Here is a 21,154-nt window from a genome sequence, read left to right as displayed (position 1 = left end):
GTTTTGTTTTGTTTTGTTTTGTTTTTGTTTGTTTGTTTTTTTTTTTTTTGTCTTTTGTTTTTTGTTTTTTGTTTTTGTTTTTTTAATGCACATCAAATTACCAAAAAAGGCCATCGTTACATTAATATATTAGAGCATCATTCGTGGTCATGGGTTTTTTCGAAACCAAGAATCATCTCTTCTATGGCTAGTGTCTGAATTTTGTTGGACTGGTGCTTAAGTAGTACTCCAGTTAAGAATTATGCAATAGATGATACATACATGGACGGAAAGCCTACATATTTTTATATTTGATATTTGTTTAAAATGCCATAGTAAACAGAAATTAACATGTGGCTTTTCATAATGCCCTTGTTCATAAGAGATAAAAGTTATATAGAATGCACTGTAGAATCTCAAATTAAGGGAGATAACTCTGTAGATAACACTAAAATACCATAGAAACAATTCAATTTACATTGTGGATTACCTCTCAAGAGCATACACAATTACACATTTTGATCATATAGACCTATAAAGCAACTTAATAACAAAATTAAAAAAATTGTAGCCTGTTTTGGTGTGTATCACATTTTACACAATTTGCATGAATCCTACAAAGACTGCTACTTAAAAGGTTGATCAAAGACAACAATACTGACACAAAATCAACTCGAATCCTCTTTATAAACTACGTACACTGACAGTAAGTACTATGGACATTTTGATCAGTAGAACATCCACATGTCATGGTAAGACAGCATGCCGACATCTCTTGGAAAATTTATATATAAAAGATATATTAATATTCAAAACAATTATTACATGAAAGAGTTTGTTTCGTACGTCTAGCGATATTACATGATGTTTTCAAGCATTTTCCGTGTGTTGTTTACTGCGTTAATTTCACCAATATTGGGATTTATTTTGGATAGTCCAACTGTCACGCACCAAACCTCAAATAACTTTATAACACGAACGGAGTTTTTTTTAAAGAAAAACATCAACGTCAAAGTGAAACCGGAAGTCGTCGACGTGACATGAACAAAACGATAGAATCGGTAACATTACACGTAAGTGAAAAGTTGAACGCAAAAAAAAATCAACTTAAGAAAGAATCAGAAAGTAATGTTATTATACAGACTTGTGTTTCAAGAGAAAAATATCGTGAGCTCGAAGGAAAATTTGAAAGGCTCGAAAACTTCAGTGTTATTCTTCAACAGCAAAACATGTACTTTGCGAATGAGTTAAATGTACTCCGAAATAAAACTGAAAGATATGCCGGAACTTCGTTTCAGCCCTTACACGACTTAGCATCTCTTCAAAATTCCGTGCATGACATTTCAGTTAATATACAAACATTGCAGACAAAGAATCAAGCACGAGAACAGGACTTATTTGCCTTGTATAAAAAGGTTAATTTACTGGAACAAGAAACAAAATACAAGATGTCACATTTCGAGAATAATACTGTTGTAAAGATAAACAACACGAGAAGCCTCTTAACATTTATTGAAAACGTGCACAATCAGTATGTCCAGATAGCAAATCTAACTCATCAAATCCTGCAGCAACAAATTAAACAACTTGAAGATAGTGGTAATTAGTTTTAAAATTTTCATCTTTAAACACACTGTCGTGTTCGTGTTGAATCCTGTTTTTTTACTACCACCTGCATTCGTGTGAAAAATTTCTTTTAGCATTCTATCGCATTCTCGGGAAGTCCGTTTGATTCGTGCGGAACCCTTCTTTTAACAACCTGTTGTATTTGTGTGAAATCATTCTTTAAACAGCCCGTTGCTATTGTGCTGAATCATTTTTAACCACATGTCGAATTCATTCGTATATCATTTTGTAATAACTAGCCACACTGTCCGTAGTCCTTATTTTTCATAAGCCCCGTGCAGGGTGCGGGTCCGGGTGTTACAAGAATAGGGCCACAGCAGCGCTAGGCCTGTCGTAAAAGTCGACTAAATTGTGCTCAGAACCCTGGCCGGGTGTCAGGCCGGACCCTATTCCCACAGAGCAGCTGGGTTGTGTGCCTCAGGTGGTTGAATGGGGTAACCCTGGCATGCTACATACTTGGGTCGTCAGGCCATAATACGGTAAACCTGACTGTAAACCGTAGTGGTGCAACGTGTTGGGAAAGATGCCGAGTTCTTCGCACATTAAAGAACCCTGCTGTAGTTTTCGATATAAGTAGGAACCTTTGTGCTGCTTCACAGGAGGCTAAATTGCCCGACCTTACCCACCTCTCTGGCACTTCTGATAGTTCATCTGAGTGGTTAGAACGGATCCCACCTGCACTTTGGTTAATTTCACGTTCATTATTGTGTCTGTCTGTTTTTCCTCTCTGCTCTTTGTCCTTGGATTGGGTTATTTTGACAAAGAATCTTGCTTCCCTTGATAACGCTTTCACATACTGCCTGATTCATGTAGGACTTTCAATATTTATCGTTTTACTTTCAGTTGCAATGACATCGTTTCCTTCCAGATCGTCTATTTTTTATGGGGCAACTATAAAGTTTGACAGTGTGCAGTTTAGCGTCGGCATCAGCGATTCGTCACTGACGTCATGGACGCAACATGGGATATTTGTATGTGAAAAACAAGGAATATACTTACTAGCTGTATCCATCGCTTCAAAGAATGTGTCCCCAGAATTTGCTGTCTATTTGAATGGAAATGTTATTGTTTAGAAATGTCAACGACAAACTAACTGTGAAAGCCCTCGGTACTATTTCAAGTTTAGAAGGTATATTATGGTCGCCATTTACTTTAGTCAAAATTAATTAGATGTGTTTAAATGTTCCTAAATTATATACAACGAGCTTACATGGTAAAACATGAACATTTGGTACAGTATGAGATGTTGTTAATGTTATACACATCTTCAAATCAAAAGTATACCGTGCTTATTTACCGGCCTCCAAAATGTACGATGACATTTCCAATGAATTTCAATGTTAACCAAACTCTCACTGTATTCTGTTTGTTTGTTTGTTGTGGTTTAACGTCCGAGCAGCAATATTTCATCTATATTCAGACGATGAACATGAAATGATGAAATGAAAAAGGGATGGGACACAAGGACAATGGGGTCGACAAATTTTGATTGCCACTGGAAATAGGGAGAGGTGGGTAGGGTCGGGCAATTTAGCCTCCTGTGGCGGAGCGCTACGGTTCCTACTCCGGGAGAATACCACAGTAGGGTTCTTTAACGTGCGAGGAACGTGGCATCTTTCCCAACACTTTGCACCACTATGGTTTGCGGTCAGGTTGTCCGTATTATAGCCTGACAACTCCAGCATGTAACACACCAGGGGTGTCCTATTCAACCACCTGGGGCACATATCCCAGTTGCTCTGTAGGCAGAGCGCCCTAACCCCCGGCTAGGGTTCTGAGCACTATTTAGTCGCCTTTTACGACAAGCTTAGCGCTGCTGCAGGCCTATTCTTTTAACACTCGAACCTGCACGGGGCCACTGTATTCTGTATGAGTTCAAAATATATATCAAAAATACCACTTTGAACTATCAGGACCAAGTGGTATATTGTTTGATACATTTGTTTTCAAATCCTCCCTCAACTCAAATTTTATTTTATCCTAAGACGTAGCCATTTATGTTAATGTATGTGGCTCTGGAACTAAGAACGAGCTAATACAGCTTGTACATTGAGAACTGTAGCGAGTTGACAGGGACGTGTATCTAAGGACATGTTTTATTTCAATGACTGAGGTCTAAGTTTGAATGATTTGACAGACGGTTTTTGACCTGAAGATCTTTAAATTGAATTTCGACTTGAAAATTAAGAAACTGATAATTTGTAGTACAATTATGCAGTATGTTGGATGTTTTGTGTTAATTCATCTAAGTACATGTAAATATTGAACTAAAAACTGGGAGCATGCATCAGGTGCACCGGTAGGGTAAGCGTCCTCTGCTTTAAGTGCTCTTTTCCTGTACCCCTCTTTTTTAATATCTCAGCAAGAACACTGCAGATTTTTTAATGTCTACCGTATGAGGTCAAAGTCATAATGATACATATTACATGTTTATGCAAATTAGGAATGAAGTATTTAGTCTGTGTGATAGACCGTTTGTCTCTGTAATATCCGGACAGGCGGTGATTCATGTGTTTTAATTTCTTATTCTTAAATGCATATGATAGAATTAAGAGAGATTATATATCACTTAATTTCATTCTGCCAAACAATTCGATAAATAAATGAACGTGCAAATCGTTTGATGATTTAAAGGAGATTATAGAAGACATATTTATGTATGTTCTTTCGAAATTTGTTTCTGAATCCGTATTGGAATGTAATGTATACTAATTTGTCGCACTAATGAAATAATATAATAAAATTCTGTTTAAACTAAAAAATTAACTAAGGGGAGGGGGTTAATCTCTTATGATAAAATGACAACTTAAAGCGAAGTCATGTTGTACATGTATGTTAACATCTGTCAGAAAAGGAACAAATAATTGCAGATTGGTCAACGGACTTCAATACGTTCTACATCGGAAATTCCGGAAGAGAAACGGAAACTAGAACAAGACTTACAAACCCTATTTCAATACGACATGTTAACAAGCTATGTGGTGTAACGTATGGTAAAATCAAACTAAGGTCCAAACCTCCTGTTTTGGCTTGGTTTATATAAGACGGACAATAATGAATATTTCAACAGTTAATTAATAATATAAATAGGGAGCATTTTCAAACTGTATCTTTACCTTTAAATGTATTTTAGCTTTATAATGCTACATTAAATATCATGGAAAGTATTTTTATGTACAGCTCTCCTATGAGGTATGCTTCCTACATTTCCAAATTCCTCATGATCCGTACCTCATTTATATTTGCCGTTGCCCAAAACGTAATGAACATGAAATGTACATGTTACAGGTATGGAAATAATCAATTATTATTTTCATAAAATATAATGTTTTACAATCACGGATAAGGATGAAAATACTTAAGTAGCATTCTTTGTAAGTATCATGCAAATTCTGTAAAATGTGATACACCGATAAAATGGCTACAAATTTTATTTCTGTTATTAAGTTGCTTTATACTGGATTTCTGAAATTCTTATTGGCGTTGATGAGTAACGGGAGCACATAGGGATATCTTGGCCCATATACTACATCCCCATCACTAATACCCCCATTGAATGGGACTTTTACTCCAATTCGGTACTGTTTGGGTTGGTACCGCCGTATGTTTTCTGTGCATAAAGGATATAAAAAATATTCAATCTAAATATCACTTAGTACATATATGTACATGTAAATTGACATTTATGTACAATACATAACATAAAGATAAATGTATATCACTGTTTCAACAAGCTATATGACACGTGATAAGACCTAATTTTGTGTATGATAACTATTTGTAAATACTAGCTCATACTTAAATTCATTTGGAATTTCTCATTTGTGTAAGATATGTTTTCCGCGTTGTTCCTCCTTTTAATACCGTCAAATTTCGGATTTCTTTTAAACGAACCATCCAACTGGACATCTACTAATAACCAATTCATAACACACAGTGAATTTGTTAATGAAAAACATCTGCTACAACGCGAGACCGACAGTTTACGGCATGACGTTGACATGACAATGGCGTCCCTGACGGCACAACTAAAGCAAAAGTTTAGCGAGTTAGAGAACCGGATTCAGACAGCTACTCAGACCAGTACTTCCGGTGGATGTAACTCTTGTGTTCCGTTAAATAAATATCAGGAACTCGAGGTAAAGTACGCTAAGCTTCAAAATTTAACACATAATCTAAAACTCGAAAACCAGCGTCTAAACAGTGGACTTGATTCGCTTAGGAACAAAACAACCAAAGACATAGCAGCACTTCAAAACCTCAGGACTCTTCGGCCTGTTTTCGATTTAGCCACGCTTCAGAAATTAGTTCAGGAAAATACTCAAAGTTTACAGTTTCTAAAAGCAAATGAACAAGCACGCGGTCAAGACTTTATAGCCTTGCACAAAATGCTAAGCAACGTTGAGAAAACGATACTAGCTGCAAACTCAACTCTGAACAGTACTATCAAGCGTCTAGAAGAACTTTCACAGAGTATGAATTCCTATGCTGAGCAGGGTATGAATACAATAATAAAGTGATGTTTAAGTTTTTTTTTAGCTATACAAAATTTCAATTAAATTCGTACTTGAAAAAGACACAACGTACCTAAAAAGAAAACAATACTAATGAAATGCACGTACATTTACCTTAAAAAAACAAACAAACAAAACAAAAAACAAACAATCAGATAGAACAAAAAACAACTTTATAAGATTTGAAAAGGTTATTGTACATTTGTACGCTGAATAAAGGTATACTGGGCCTATATTTTATTTAATGACAGCTTGTGCACAAGAATAACTAAAGTGAGCGTACGGGTTACTGGTTTGAAACACTTATTTACAATTCTGTTTGGGACTACTGAGATTTGTTATCAAACTACAAAACAGCGGCGACGTTTTTTACGCTTAGGCTAAGGCCCCGTGCAGGTCCGGGTGTTAAAAGAATAGGCCTGCAGCAGCGCTAAGCTTGTCGTAAAAGGCGACTAAATAGTGCTCAGAACCCTAGCCAGGGGCTAGGGCGCTCTGCCTACAGAGCAACTGGGATGTGTGCCCCCAGTGGTGGAATGGGGTACCCCTGGCGTGTTACATGCTGGGGTTGTCAGGCTATAATACGGAAAACCTGACCGCAAACCATAGTGGTGCACCGTGTTGGGAAAGATGCCACGTTCCTCGCACGTTAAAGAACCCTACTGTGGTATTCTCTAGGAGTAGGAACCATAGGGCTCCGCCACAGGAGGCTAAATTGCCCGACCCTACCCACCTCTCCCTATTTCCAGTGGCAATCAAAATTTGTCGATCCCATTATCCTTGTGTCCTATCCCTTTTTCACTCCATCATCATTTCATGTTCATTTTATCATCAATTTCATGTTCATCGTCTGAATATAGCTGAAATATTGCTGCTCGGACGTTAAACCCCAACAAACAAAAAAACAAACGCTTATGCTAAGTGCGACCTACATTGCAACGTCGCCGCTGTTTCGGAGTTTTCTTCCATATAGTAGTAAGTATTGGTTCAACCTCTTTACTAATCTGTACTTCAGTAGAAATGATAAGTTACTGTATGTTTTGTGACAGTTATTAGAAGCCACTTTCTATAGACTATAATGCCGATCAATGTTTGGAGGATCTTAAATCGTCGTCGAAATACGTCGAGTAAACGACGGTATTTGTTTACAAACCGACTTGAAATAACTCGATTGCAAATTAAGAGCTTTTACTCTTTTAGTCTTCAAGAAATACAATCAACCACTGTAATATATTGAAGTACATGCAAATATCCAATAGTTCATTTTGTCATAATTCTAAAACCCAAATTAATTTTACAGTTGCCTTGATGGCTTTTCCTACTTCCAATTCTGTGACGGGTAGCTGTGTAAAGTTTGACAATATCAATTACAGCGTTGGAGTTAAAAATCCAACCTCGATGAAAAGTTCCGGGAAATTTGTCTGTGAGAAAGAAGGACTTTATCTGATTGCTGTTTCAATTGCTTCTAAAGACCAATATCCGTATTTTTGCACAATGAAAAACGCTATTGAACTTTCTTGTACAGACGTTGGACAGACATCAAGTTCCAGTTCTGAACTTTGGAAATCGGGATCATCAATTATTGTTTATCATTTAAGCGTCAACGACGAGGTCTGGATTAGACCAGATCAATTAAAATCGATAGAGACTGAAAACTGGTCTCAAATTTCTATTGTAAAAATCAAATAAATATATAAGCTTTTTTTTTTAGTTGTATACTAATACACGTATACGTATACGGTATAACGTCACTACCCCATCTCCTCTTAGTTAAGCAGGGGTATGTTTTGATTGTTTTCGTAAACAATGAAAAGGCCGTTACGAACGCAATACAACAAAAGGTAAAGTGCGTGCCGGGCTTTACATGTACACGGCGGTTTTAACCAAGTTAGAAACGTTGTGGCTAGTTTAATTTGTCCGGTTTATCCTACATTTTGCCAGTTTATTTACCATCTATCCTTCCGATAAATGTTTATGAGTTCGAAAGTTTTGTCACTACTCTTTTCGAGAGTACTGTTCCTTGTAGTTTTACATGGTGTCCTTCACTTCTTACATACATGTACATCACCTTTTGAACTCACCAAGCACGTTGTAATACATGTTTAAGGGGATAGACTGGCGACGGAGTCAGATTAAAGTGTCTATGTATGGTGACATACCTACGTGCGAGCTGTTGCTTCTGTGAGCTAGCACAATAAAGAATCGGCTCAGCGTGTCGGACTAATGCAAAGCAGTGTCTGCTCGATTTATCAAAGGTTCTCTTCTTAGGATGTATGAAATGTCTGGCTTAAGACGTTAAACACAATCAATCAATCTGATTTGGATCGGCACATCATGTGTTGTGTTGAATGGCGACGTTCTACTTTAAGTCAAATTCTATTGTTTTTACGTTTGTCTTCCTCAAATAAATTTACAAATCGTAGACAAAATAAATCGTCACTTCCATATATAATTACAAAAAGGGGATAATGGATAACATACAAGATGCCTAGAGGAACAACGACAAATACTAACTGGCTGGAACAGTCTTAAGTCTTAACCGCAAATAGGGAAAAAAAGAAGAATTACGGCCTCACTAGGGTTTACTTTGACATTTCGAATCCTGTAAAATAGAAAACAAACAGATTATACATTTATCCTTGGAATAAATTTTAAAAAATGTTTTTCATTCAGTATAAGATAAGTTAATTCAGCAGAATTTTTGACACCACGACCATGGTAAAAAATGATAAACACATGACCAACATTTCGTGCAAACTCATGGGCTGCGTCTATTAAAAATATGAAGAAACTAGTCCATTAGAATAGAAAAAAACACGGAAACTCCACTTTGTCATTGTTTTACCACGGGCTGGCAAACTCATGGGCTGCGTCTATTAAAAATATGAAGAAACTAGTCCATTAGAATAGAAAAAAACACGGAAACTCCACTTTGTCATTGTTTTACCACGGGCTGGCCATTTATATGTCGTTATTTAGCACCTCGCTATCGCTCGGGGGTAAAACGATGTGACATAAATGGTCAGCCCGTGGTAAAACAGTGATAAAATGGAGTTTCTGTAATTTATTTCTTATATATACTTATGGTACAAAATCAATGTGTAATGTTTATTGTGAAAACAAATTGAAACGGGCTTTTGTTAAAACATAAACAAAATATTTGGGTTTTATGAAAGGCAATCTTTGAAAACAACACAAAAGTCATGGAAAAAGAGTCCATGGTCCTTTAAGAAAAAAATGTCATCAATTTACATGTATTGATACATCCGACCTGAGACGAGGAACGAAGGTTGATGCAAGCGACGAAACGGAACATTAGAGGGTCATAATCTTTTGTCACGCATTTGACAAATTACAGAGACTCAAAGTCATATTTGAATTTTATATCTTCATTTACAAAAACATATCATAAATTTATATTTAAATCAAAATATACGTTATTTTTATATGCGTTGTAAGGTACAATGTATTGTTTAAAACCTAAATTGTTTACCCAAAACCGCATACTCTATATCACACCTCTAGACATATATTGCATTCCTACTTGCAACACACTTGAAGTATAGTTAAAATATTTTATGATATATTTAATCTATTTCATATGCAATATCAACCTTCGACCTAGATAGGCGAGGTATCTCTATTTGTGAAAACAACGTTAAAAAATAAAAACAAATATTTGAAATTCGTATCCTTTTGGACAAAAAGTATTAAGGGCACTTGCTAAATTCACCCAACCTTGTTTGAAAGAATATAGTATTATTGCGTAAGGTTTTCCATATTGACCTAGGGCCAATAACTCAGCAGAGTGCGTAAAGAAAATCACCATCTAGGAATGGTAAATATTAAAAGGCAAAATTAAATCTCTGTTTCGTCATAAATTTAAATATGAAAGCTGTCTTTTTCTAGTGTAATATATAAATTAAGAAAAGGTGTACGATAATTATAATTGTTGGTCAACTTAAAGTCTTTTGGGTAGATATCTTTAACATAATTTTTGAAGTTAGGATTATTTACGGCAAACATCAAGATATTTATAAGTATCATTAAATTCAACAGATAATGTTTTAGGCGATCTTTCATTAGTTATGAACTGTGATTAGTAAAAATAAAGAAATCAAACATAAATAATGTCCAAAACAATTCAGGACAACGTAATCCATGCATTTATTCCGTCTTTAAACACCGAAAAACGCATTGCCATATTACAATAAAGGAATTGAGAGATAACTTTATCAAAGCATCATTTTATTAAATATGACAATAATTTCTTTAAGTAGCTCATGTGCCAGTGTTTGTATACAGGATTTGAAAGCAGCAAAGTGTAGCTACTAAAAAATCACAGAAATTTGAAGGCAGCAAAGTGTCGACACAAGATAAATCACAGGAATTCGAAGGCAGCAAAGTGTCGACACAAGATAAATCACAGGAATTCGAAGGCAGCAAAGTGTCGACACAAGATAAATCACAGGAATTCGAAGGCAGCAAAGTGTCGACACAAGATAAATCACAGGAATTCGAAGGCAGCAAAGTGTCGACACAAGATAAATCACAGGAATTCGAAGGCAGCAAAGTGTCGACACAAGATAAATCACAGGAATTCGAAGTCAAAAAACACTAGCGGCTGGAAGACACAGGTAAAATCACAGGAATATAAAAACACCTTTAGGAATCGGAGAACCCAAAAGTTACAAGGTGTAGGCACTAGGGGAATCAAAAAATCTAAAAGCAACAAAGTGTAAGCACAAGGGAAATAAAGGAATATGAAGGGGAGAGGACAGAGGTGAAGATAAAAGGGATTATGAGTACCTGGAAGCAGTAAGGTGTAGCCGAATCACCGAACCTAAAGGCAGCAAGATGTAGCCTGTAAGGGAATCACAGAAATTTAAAGGCATCAAGGTATTGGCACTAGGGAAATCAGATATCTAAAGGAAACAAAGTGTAAGCACTAGAGGAATCAGAGAACATAAGAGCAGCAAGGTGTAGGCAGTAGGGGAATCAGCGAACCTAAAGACAGCAAGATGTAGCCACTAAGGGAATCACAGACATTTAAAGGCATCAAGGTGTTGGCACTGGGGAAATCAGAAAACCTTAAGGAAACAAAGTGTAAACACGAGGGAAATTAAAATAATCTGATGGCGACGAGGAGTTGATAAAAGGGAATCTGAGAATCTGAAAGCGGTTAGGTGCAGGCACTAGTGGATTTAGAGAACCTAAAGGCAGCAAGGTGTAAAGGCATTCCGGTGTAAATACAGGAAGATATTAAAATCAGAATCTAAAGGAAATAACATGTAAACTCATACATAGGAAGACTTACATTTTAACACTTAAGTGATTATTACAGTAGAAGGAATGGCAATATTGTTCATATACACAGCAACTTTTTAGCTCACTTTGTCGTCGAAGTTAATAACTTTTCAAAACTCTCTTCTCGGTACCTGAACAATTGCAAGAAAACTTGGAATGAATGTTCCTCGGGATATAATGCATACAACTGATGTGGGGATTTTTTATCCCTCGAAAAACATGTCCGCTGTTACTGAGATTAAAACATAGGGGTAAGACTGAAATTGTTCGCATGAATCTCCAAAACCGTTCGGTTTAGTCAAACTCTGGCGTGGTTAAAATAAATAATCGTGATGAGATCTATATGTGATAAAACATTTTCGTTTTAATCAGTTATGTCTTGTTGGAGTTTTTACCATTATACGACGTTTTTCTTTTTTTGCAATTTTCAATGTTATTTCTTACAAAACTCTTCTCCTCTGACATTACTTGACCAATAAGAACCAAACTTGATGAATATTCCTAAGGGTTTGTTACATAGATCTAATATTGGTATTTTCGATCCATGGAAACAGGTTTGGTCTCCGTTTATAAAAATAGGACAAAGGGGTCAGTCAGAAGTTTTTTGTCATATATCTCCAAAACCGTTAAATTTAGCCAACTTATTTTATTGCCAAAATGATCCTTATTATAAGGCCTACAAAAGTCTTCAGGAATCACAGCTGTCAGACGACTCCTTGTTAGAGTTAATACCCTTGAAAGGTGAAAAACTGACGGTGCTTTTCTACAGTTTTCAGCCAATATCTTAAAAACTATAATAGATAAATACAAGTTTGAAATTGCTGAACTTATCCTTATGATAAAGACTACAAAAGTCTGCAGTGGATCAAAGTTGGCGGACGACTCCCTGCTAGCGTTATTGCTCTTATGTTTTAGCAGTTTTAAGCAAATATTAATATAACTCGAAAACTTTCAATGGATGAAATGATCCTTATGATTAGTCCTACCAAATTCTTCTATGAGTCAACATTGCCGGACAATCCTTGTTAGAGTTATTCCCCTTGAAAGACAATCATTTAACCAGGTGAGCAATTCAGGCTCCTGGGAGCCCCTTGTTATACCCGCGCTATATTAAATACAGATAAATGGACCAGATTGGACGTTCAGATCAGATTTGGTTTGTTCATATCCTTAATAGAAGACAGAAAAAAGAAAAAAAAATCTAATATGAATTCGTTTTAAAGTGGGCCAAAGTACACAAAACATTATTTTTCTAACAAAGGAAGTACATTCGTACAAAATTACTTGTCATTTGAAAACTTTTCAAAAAGAACTTAATTTTTGTGTTTTACTACTGCTTTTGAATATATTGTAATTCACTCTGCAGTATTTACTGTCCTTCATTTTTTGCAAGAGTAATCAAGGGAACCAAGATCATAGCGGTAATCAAAAGAATGCAATCCAGGGACAACGACCAGACATGGAAAACAGACATACACAACAAAGAACATAAGTAACAAAAATCATACAAAGTAACAGAACCAAATGAGCAACTCGGACTCCACTAAAAACTGGGAGCACCGGTAGGGTAAGCGTCCGCTGCTTTTCTAGAAACACCCGCCGAGTTGCTCATAAAAAGTCAATTCCAGGGTAGACAAATGAGGAAAGGAAAACCATGACCCGTTGAATGAATCAGTTTTCATGGTGCAGATGGATACACCATTACGACCATAAAACTTCTGTAGTGATGACTTCAATCTTGTAGCAACATAACCCTGTTTCGGAAGCCTATTTATTAAAGTTCTAGCGAGATACAAAAAGTCTGCGTAGTTTCGGCAAGCTCTGGCATAACGTATGAATTGTGATATGAACACTCCAAACTGAGATTAAAGGATCTAGCCAAACGATATTCTTTCTTTCGAATTAGATCAGCTTTAAAGTCAGCCTCATAAGAGTGAAGGAATAGGTCAGCAAGTAAAGGAGCACAATTTGTTCTAATTGGAATGCCGACCGTTTGTTGAAAAACATGTCCAGCACACTGGACAAATATGTTGTCGATTAAAAATTCAAGCATTTTGTAAAGATCTTCCTCTGTATATTTGGAAGATGATTTGGAATTATTTCTTACAAAGTATAAAAAATCTCTACCAAGAACTATATATTTGTATCTAGGTCTACCATCTTTTTGGAAAAACAACTATGTATAATGTTTTTAAGTCGGGATTTTAACTGAGTATGGGGAATAGAAGTATACAGTGTTGAAAAATCATATGTTTTGATGCTATTATATTCAGATAATAGTCTTGAACTGATTGTCTTCAAAAGATCTATCGAATTTTTCAGGATCCACATTGAATTAATACCACTACGGGAGTAACAAGTGTTGTGGTAGGACTGCAGACCCTCTTTGACAGTTTTGAGTATAGAAGTTAAAAGTTTTGAAAGAGGTTTAGTGGTACATTTTGCAGATCCAGCTATGAAACGTTGTTTGTATGGATTTTTGTGGAGTTTAGGAATCCAGTACATAGACGGTAAATCACAATCATCGTCCTTGGTAGAGAGACCAAAAGAGGATAGCACAGATTTATGGTTTTCCACGATCTCTTCTTTTGGAGAGTGTGGTAGCAGTATAGGTCTTATCACTGCTATTATTTTCTACGTCTACCTCTGATAATAAACATTTGATGTAAAACGTTTTGCAGACAAAAACAATGTTGTTTTGGGCTTTGTCTGCTGTTACGACAACATATTTGTCATGTATAGTAGACAATGTTTTTGCTACATCGGGGTCTTTGAAAACTGATGTAGCTTTGGCACTCATTGATCTACTTAAAACTTGTATTTGTTTCAAAATTAAAGACCTCACGGCCTTTAACCACTCTGACAGAGAATCAATGTCTTCTTGTTCTTGTTTTATCTATTTTCTTGCGTAGTCCTCGAAGGCATTCATAAGATCTTTAACGTTATAATTCCAATTTATGGAGCGTGGTTCACGTACTTGGGACCTTTAGAAAAGGAGATTCGTTTTCGATGATGGTTAAATCTCCCGTAGTGACGTGACCGGAAGGGCCATATTTGAATGGAGAATTTTTGCAAGAATAGTCAGGTGGTTTAGCCTTTAAGTTCTCAATCTCGAGGTCGTGCAATAGCATTTCATAATTGAAAATTTTGGATGCAATAGGTAAAGTACAGGAATATGAAATAATTTGTATGGATTTGTCTTTGAAATATGGGAGAATTTTGTTTTTGTTATTTTGTACCCCCGAGAAAATAAATTTCAATACTTGTTATAATCTATCTCTACAATACAATCTTAAATTTTATTTATATCCTACGAAATGATTAACTCAGTTAGATTCAAATGTTCTCAAGTTAAGGACTTGACTAAGGGCAAACATGCCAAGTCTTGTTTATGCATAATATTCTAATTGTTTTATTACAATATTATCCTTCTGTTGTAGCTATCATTGAAAGTGTATATCGACAATAAATCTTAAACTTCTTGAAATTTGCAGAAATGTAAATTTTGCCTGAGGCAGAATTAGTTGCGTTGTCTATTATCTGGTTCAAATTATTCATACAATGTTGCAATAAAATATTGAAGAAAAATCACGACGTTAAAAAGATATTTTAAGTTAAAGCAAAAAAAAAAAAAAAAAGAAACGAAAAACAAAATGAGTCAGGGGCGGACCCAGACACTTTGTAAAGGAGAGTTACCAGTCGGGGTTCGTCAGAAAAAAGGGGGCGTTAGGGCATTATTTACCATTTTTTGTCAATTTACACATGAAAATGACAAATTTTCCAATAAAAATAAAAGAAGAAGGGTGACTACACACCCCCCTCTTCTTGGATCCACCACTGTGAGCTGAGGTATACACTAAAACCTGTCTTATCCGAACACCTTTAGGACGTCTAAATGTTTCTGGTTTAGAAAGTTTCGGAAATTAAACTGCACATGGCTGAGTAACAAAATGTTTTCGCTTAAATTTAGAATAATGTATTTTCTTCGAACAATAAGACGTTAATGTTTGACATATTAATTTTGATTAGGTTATGATCCATGGTTTCCCGTGGTGTACCACCCACAACGCCCTTTACTCTGGAGGCACATCCCATATTTGTTAAGATAACTTTTCTGTTCGTAATAGACCGGTGTAACGCATGTGTAACTTGAAGCTTTTGATGGATTGTCAATTATCTGAAAGAAACAAAATCCGTGCTAAATTAAGAAATACACGTAAACTGAAATATTGCGTTCAAATTGAATAAATTTTGGAATGTAACGATAATTTTTAACATTGAATTCTAAACTGTAAGTTGCAGCATAAAAAAAAACGTTCTGAATAAATTAAAAGATAAACAAGGTGTGTTGAAAAGTCCGTCCTATATACAGTATTGTAACAACTTATTAGGCGGTTATATACACACATTGTACTGATAAGACAAAATAATAAATGACGATTTTGAGTATTAATACAAAATACTATGTAATATTTGATAGGTTGTATGCTATATACATAGCATCAAAAATAATCTGGAGTAGAATAAAAACGACACAGCATGCATGGTTGTACCACCTAGGCATTTAATTGTTCATTAATTCATGATTTTTCTTATTTTAATTACTATTTGCGTATTTTGCTTAATTGATTAAGTTTAAAATCTTTTTATGCATTTCTTAACTAGAACGAATGTCCATTCGAACATACCCTGCTTTGTTGTAGTTTGAAACGCTGAGCCATATCTGTATTGTGCTAGCTCACAATAGCAACAGCCCACATGTAGGTATGCCACCCCATCCGGACACATTACTTGTGTCAATCGTCACTCTATCCCCTTATTTAATTATCGCGTGCTCGGCGGAATAGCAGTGACTTTCAATTTTAACGTCTTTGGAGTGGCTCGGTTGGTTGGTGATCGAGCCCTCGACCCCCCCCCCCCCCCGCACTCAAACCAAGAACTCACGCTAACCTGAGACCACCGAGACGGTAAATTTCTGTTCAAATTATCACGGTTTTCTTTGATTGTTTTAGGAGGTTTTGGCTTATATGTAGCACTCCAGCTGAGAATCATCTTTTTTTTTGGATATTTTGTTTAAAATGCTTTAGTAAAAAGAAATTAACATTTGGTTTTTCATACAACCCGTGCTCATAGGAGATAAAAATTGTATAAAATGCACTGTAGAATTCGAAAGTAAGGGAGATAACTCTGTAAATGACACTCTAATACAATAGAATCTATTGGTTTTTCAATGTTGATTAACTCCTAAGAGCAGACAGATTTCAATGAATAATTTCACATTTCATAATATAGACCCATAAAACAACTTAATTACAAAAATAAAAATATGTAGCCTTTTTTGGGGTGTATCACATTTTTCAGATTTTGCATGATTTTTACAAAGACAGCTACATAAGTGCTTTTTTTCCTACCGTTCTTCAAGTTATGATTTCGACTGGCGACTAGGACTACCCAATATTGTTAATTTAAACTGCTAGATTAACTTGATAAATGAATTTGTTCAGAATATCTAAAGAGCAACCACGTTCATATCCCGAATGGGGAACTTCCGGTTACTCACCTGACAGTGACAGTTGTTTATGTATCGTCGTCGTTTACAGAACATGAGATAAACCAACTGTTCTTGTGTGAGGTCGGACATATTTGTCACCAAATCACATTCGCCAACACCTGATTCTGCTGAAGCAGCTGAAAATAAAATTTCATCAAATTCGTTGTCAATCGTGATAAAAATTGAGCACATGTATAACCGATAAGCACATGTACTACCGTTAATCAAAGTTGCCTGCAATATATTAATATAAGATTTAAAACCAAAATCGATGGGGGGATATTAAATTTAGTATTTGCGTATATTTATCATTTAGAAATGAAGCGGAAACGGGGAATGTGTCAAAGTGACAACCATATCCATTTAACACAGTGGAGTACATGTAAACCGCTAAATGCAGCCAATTTTTTTTTTAATTTACATTGAGATATTACCACATGCTCATCGACTACCCCAACGTTAGCACAAAAGGGTCTATTGTGGAACATCATAAACCAAACATAAAACAGTTAACTAAAAAAAAACAGGAGAAGCAGACAGTTTCTGTAACAAATTGATTTGATCGAAACATTAAGCCCTTTAATATAGCTACATGTATATCTACTTGAAAAGTATTAGTAGTTAAGATTTTTAATATGTATAGTTACATGTAAGCTACCTGTAAATAGATATTCTTCCTCTGATGGCCGCAACCATGGATAGCAAGATGTACCAACCCATCCAGGGGATATGTTAGGTATTATCTGGCCTGGTTTGTAAGGGCCCTAGGAAGTCATTTTCATTGCATTACAATCGAATGATGAATTTTAAGATATTATTTAGGACAAACTGAATATTTTCTTGTACATTTTTTTATGATCTATATATTATAACACAAGTGAAACAACATGCTCACAAGATAGTGACTATATTTAAGTACTGCTCCGTCTAAGAGTCGGGCAAAATGTATATAAATTGTGGCACATGAAGGAAAAAAAACAGAGATTTAATTAATCAATTAATTATACCTGATAACCACCAGAAATAACCATTAAAGTGGTTGTAAAATTTGCCTTTTTAAGATATTGATTGGTCAGATTTATTTGAAGTGCTTTTTTTTATATAAGTAGTCAAAAAATATTTACATCACATAAGCTTCAGAATAAATTTTAATAGCTTCTCAGTTGTTTCCTAGATGTATTGAATATATTTAAGGCAAAAAAGGCAAAAGTTTAGAATTATAATGTGCCATTCATTGCCTGATTTTTACACAGAATGGTACTTAAACACTTACTGTTAACTCAAAACACACAAAGTAACAAGCAAAACAAATAGTATCTAGTAAATCTTAGGTGTTAATGTTACGCTTCACAATATTGAAAATTTCAATATTTAAGGTTAAAAATAAATTACCTTAATATTTTTAATGACTCGAACACTGGTAAATCTTGACGGTACAGCATCAATAACTATACCAATATAACCTTAAAAGAGAATTTATAAATTCAAATGTACCTTTTAATAATAGGAACAGTATATCCTTTAATACTGTTTTTTGATATCCCTCCTTTTTATTGGAAAATTTGTCACTTTTATATGTAAATCTGACAAAAAATGGCAAATTCTGTCGTAGCACACCCTTTTTCTGAGAAACCCCGGCTGGCACCCCTCTTCGTCAAAATGTCTGGATCTGCCCCTGACATTTTGTAACAAATTTAACAGCAGCTGAAGACTAAAATATGATTAAATTTCACGACAAAAGGGACACAATTCAATCAGATTCTGAATAAACTTTATTACTCACTTAATTCTGCATTGCACAAATCTGTTTGTATGTGGTTCGTCCCTGGGGTCACAACACAGACACAAGCATAATTTGCTTTTATTATCTCCAACAATATTAACCCGAAGACAACTGTATCCATTTTACAAGCCATCGCTTTGAACGAACCATCAGAATAAGCGTTCGCGGGTAAAAGTAGTCATCCTCATTAAAATCTTTAAGACGAACAATAATGAGCTTAATTTTTTAAATGGGAAGTAAAAGAACATTACATTACTGTTACATATTTTTCTATATTTTTTTTTGTATTTTGTTTCCATTATTTTATAGTTAATTTGTGTTAATCAGATTTATTTTATTGCCTTAATGGTCTAAAAATGTGTACTCCTAATGTGCTGATGTAGTAATAAGCAACATACGGTGTTAAAAACGAATAAAGGGCATTCGCCTCACCGATATAAATTCAGTATATATATTCAATACTAAAGAAGAATTTACTTTTCAAGGTTGAACCTACGTAAATGAATACTGCATTGATACACTGTCTGATCATTGGAGTCAAACAGTCTTTTTCATATTTACTGAATGCAAGCCATTTTATCAAGTTTATCAAAGGAGCGTTAGCCTCCAACACACGAAAGACAGTAAACAGTTTTTCCTTAAAACAACCTATTTTTTACTTCGGTAAGTATCTAAATGGTTTGAAATAAGTTATATAAAAGTATCAAAGTATCGAACCGAGTCCAATAAATCAATCTTTTGACTTTGAAGTCTACAGCTATCCATTGGTCAAATTGGACAGCGAACCAGTCTATCGGGTTGCAGAGTTACTTCCCTTTGTTTAAAATTTAAAAAAAAAAAACGGAATCTAAGTCGGATAAATGACAAAGTTCTATCGTACACATGTACATGTTGCAGAATTAAAAACATTATGAGTGGGGAAAAAAGGGCGCCACATAGCATCGATGTCATTTTGATTAAATTCCGTCATTATATAGATAGCAGTGATTTACCGAATGTTCCCAAATGTAAACAAAATGATAATTCACATTGTGAAATAAATTTTGTGATTTTACTCTCGGACTTTCTCCCATCCAGCGTCATAACACGAATATCCATCCGCCGTTCAGAAAATTTAAAATTTATGCTGAAAATAGCAACGAAAAATGTAAAAAATCTATATACTAAATAGAATAATCATAGGCGTTCTTCGGCTCTCTTGATAAAATTTCGATTATTCACGATAACTAATTAATTATCCTATTACTACTGATCAACTCAAACAATATGTGACGTCATTACTATGAACTATCATAATCATAATACATACATGCACATAACTATGTTTGATAAAAAAAAATATATGATAACAATAGATTATATTTTTAAGGCTATAACCTTGTCCTAATGTCCCTACACAACTGACTTATTTGATCTCTCGCCATGACTCGATAATTGACATTAGATTAATTCGAAGTCTTCCATAGTTACACATTACACAAATGCTTGGAATCTTAAAGGTAATGGTACTTCTTCTCTCTGAAGTCAGTCCGAACCAAAAATCAAGTGCAAAAATATCTTTATGTCATATGAACATTGCACATTTAAAATGACCAACTTGAAATGTAGATATGATATATTGTTTCATAATCCCAATCATGCTGTGATGAGTATAAAAAAATCTAAAACAAATAGCTTCTGTTTAAGGGAACTAGGTTAACAGGTTAACTACTTTAAAAAAAACACGAGTTTATTCCTCTGATAAAAAGATATTTTACATGTAATTAATGAATTAAACATATCTGTATTTCGAACACAATGAAAACTGACGGACAATTCAGAGGCATCAGAATCCAAAGTCATGACAAAAACTAAAAACAAAGAACAGGATAACACAACTACGATCCACATACAAAATAAATACAACATAAAAAAAAAGATTACAATGTAAATCTGATGATACGACAAACAAGACCACATAAAAAAACCTAAGCACCTGCAATACACAGGCAAATATTTTTCACGTGAAATTCATGTTAATCGAGGTTCACATGAAATACATGTGAAATTCACATGAAATTAACATGATTTTCATGTGAAAATCACTAAACACGAATTTCATTGTGTGAATTTCTCGTGAAGGCTCCATTCACCCGAATTTCACATGAGCTCTGTCACTTAGTTTATTTGCTCAATTCAGGTAAAAATCAAGTGAAATTCGTGTGAAAATCATGTGAAATAATTTTGCCTGTGTACAAACTCCTTAAAACTGTAATTGCCGTCAGGTGCTCCGTACCTGTAAACATGTTTTGTCCCGCTACCTGTCACATTGCATGTGTGAATTTCATATCGGGCAATGATATTGTGATGATGACCATTAAACATCTTAAGTGAACCAAGTCTGAGCATGTTTAAGAA

General features: G+C 34.9%; 2 protein-coding genes across 2 annotated transcripts; one reads left to right on the top strand and one right to left on the bottom strand.

Annotated features, from left to right (window-relative positions):
- Positions 1-5,338: 5,338 nt before the first annotated feature.
- On the top strand, positions 5,339-7,818 carry LOC148607232 (uncharacterized). Its single transcript, XM_088546615.1, has 2 exons — positions 5,339-6,102; positions 7,417-7,818. The coding sequence occupies exons 1-2, from the start codon at positions 5,439-5,441 to the stop codon at positions 7,803-7,805; spliced, it is 1,053 nt and encodes a 350-aa protein (XP_088402741.1). The 5' UTR covers positions 5,339-5,438; the 3' UTR covers positions 7,806-7,818.
- A 7,582-nt stretch (positions 7,819-15,400) lies between these two features.
- LOC148607231 (uncharacterized) lies at positions 15,401-20,400 on the bottom strand. Its single transcript, XM_088546445.1, has 5 exons — positions 18,758-20,400; positions 18,367-18,437; positions 17,633-17,738; positions 16,984-17,111; positions 15,401-15,600 (listed from the first exon to the last, which is right to left on the bottom strand). The coding sequence occupies exons 1-5, from the start codon at positions 18,888-18,890 to the stop codon at positions 15,454-15,456; spliced, it is 585 nt and encodes a 194-aa protein (XP_088402571.1). The 5' UTR covers positions 18,891-20,400; the 3' UTR covers positions 15,401-15,453.
- Between the last annotated feature and the right edge of the window lie 754 nt (positions 20,401-21,154).

The sequence above is a fragment of the Perna viridis genome, chromosome 9, assembly GCF_037379345.1.
Source record: "Perna viridis isolate PV_CMFRI_1.1 ecotype Kerala chromosome 9, ASM3737934v1, whole genome shotgun sequence".
Taxonomy (NCBI): domain Eukaryota; kingdom Metazoa; phylum Mollusca; class Bivalvia; order Mytilida; family Mytilidae; genus Perna; species Perna viridis.
Note: the sequence above shows the minus strand (reverse complement) of the source record. Positions and strands in the feature narration are given on the sequence as shown.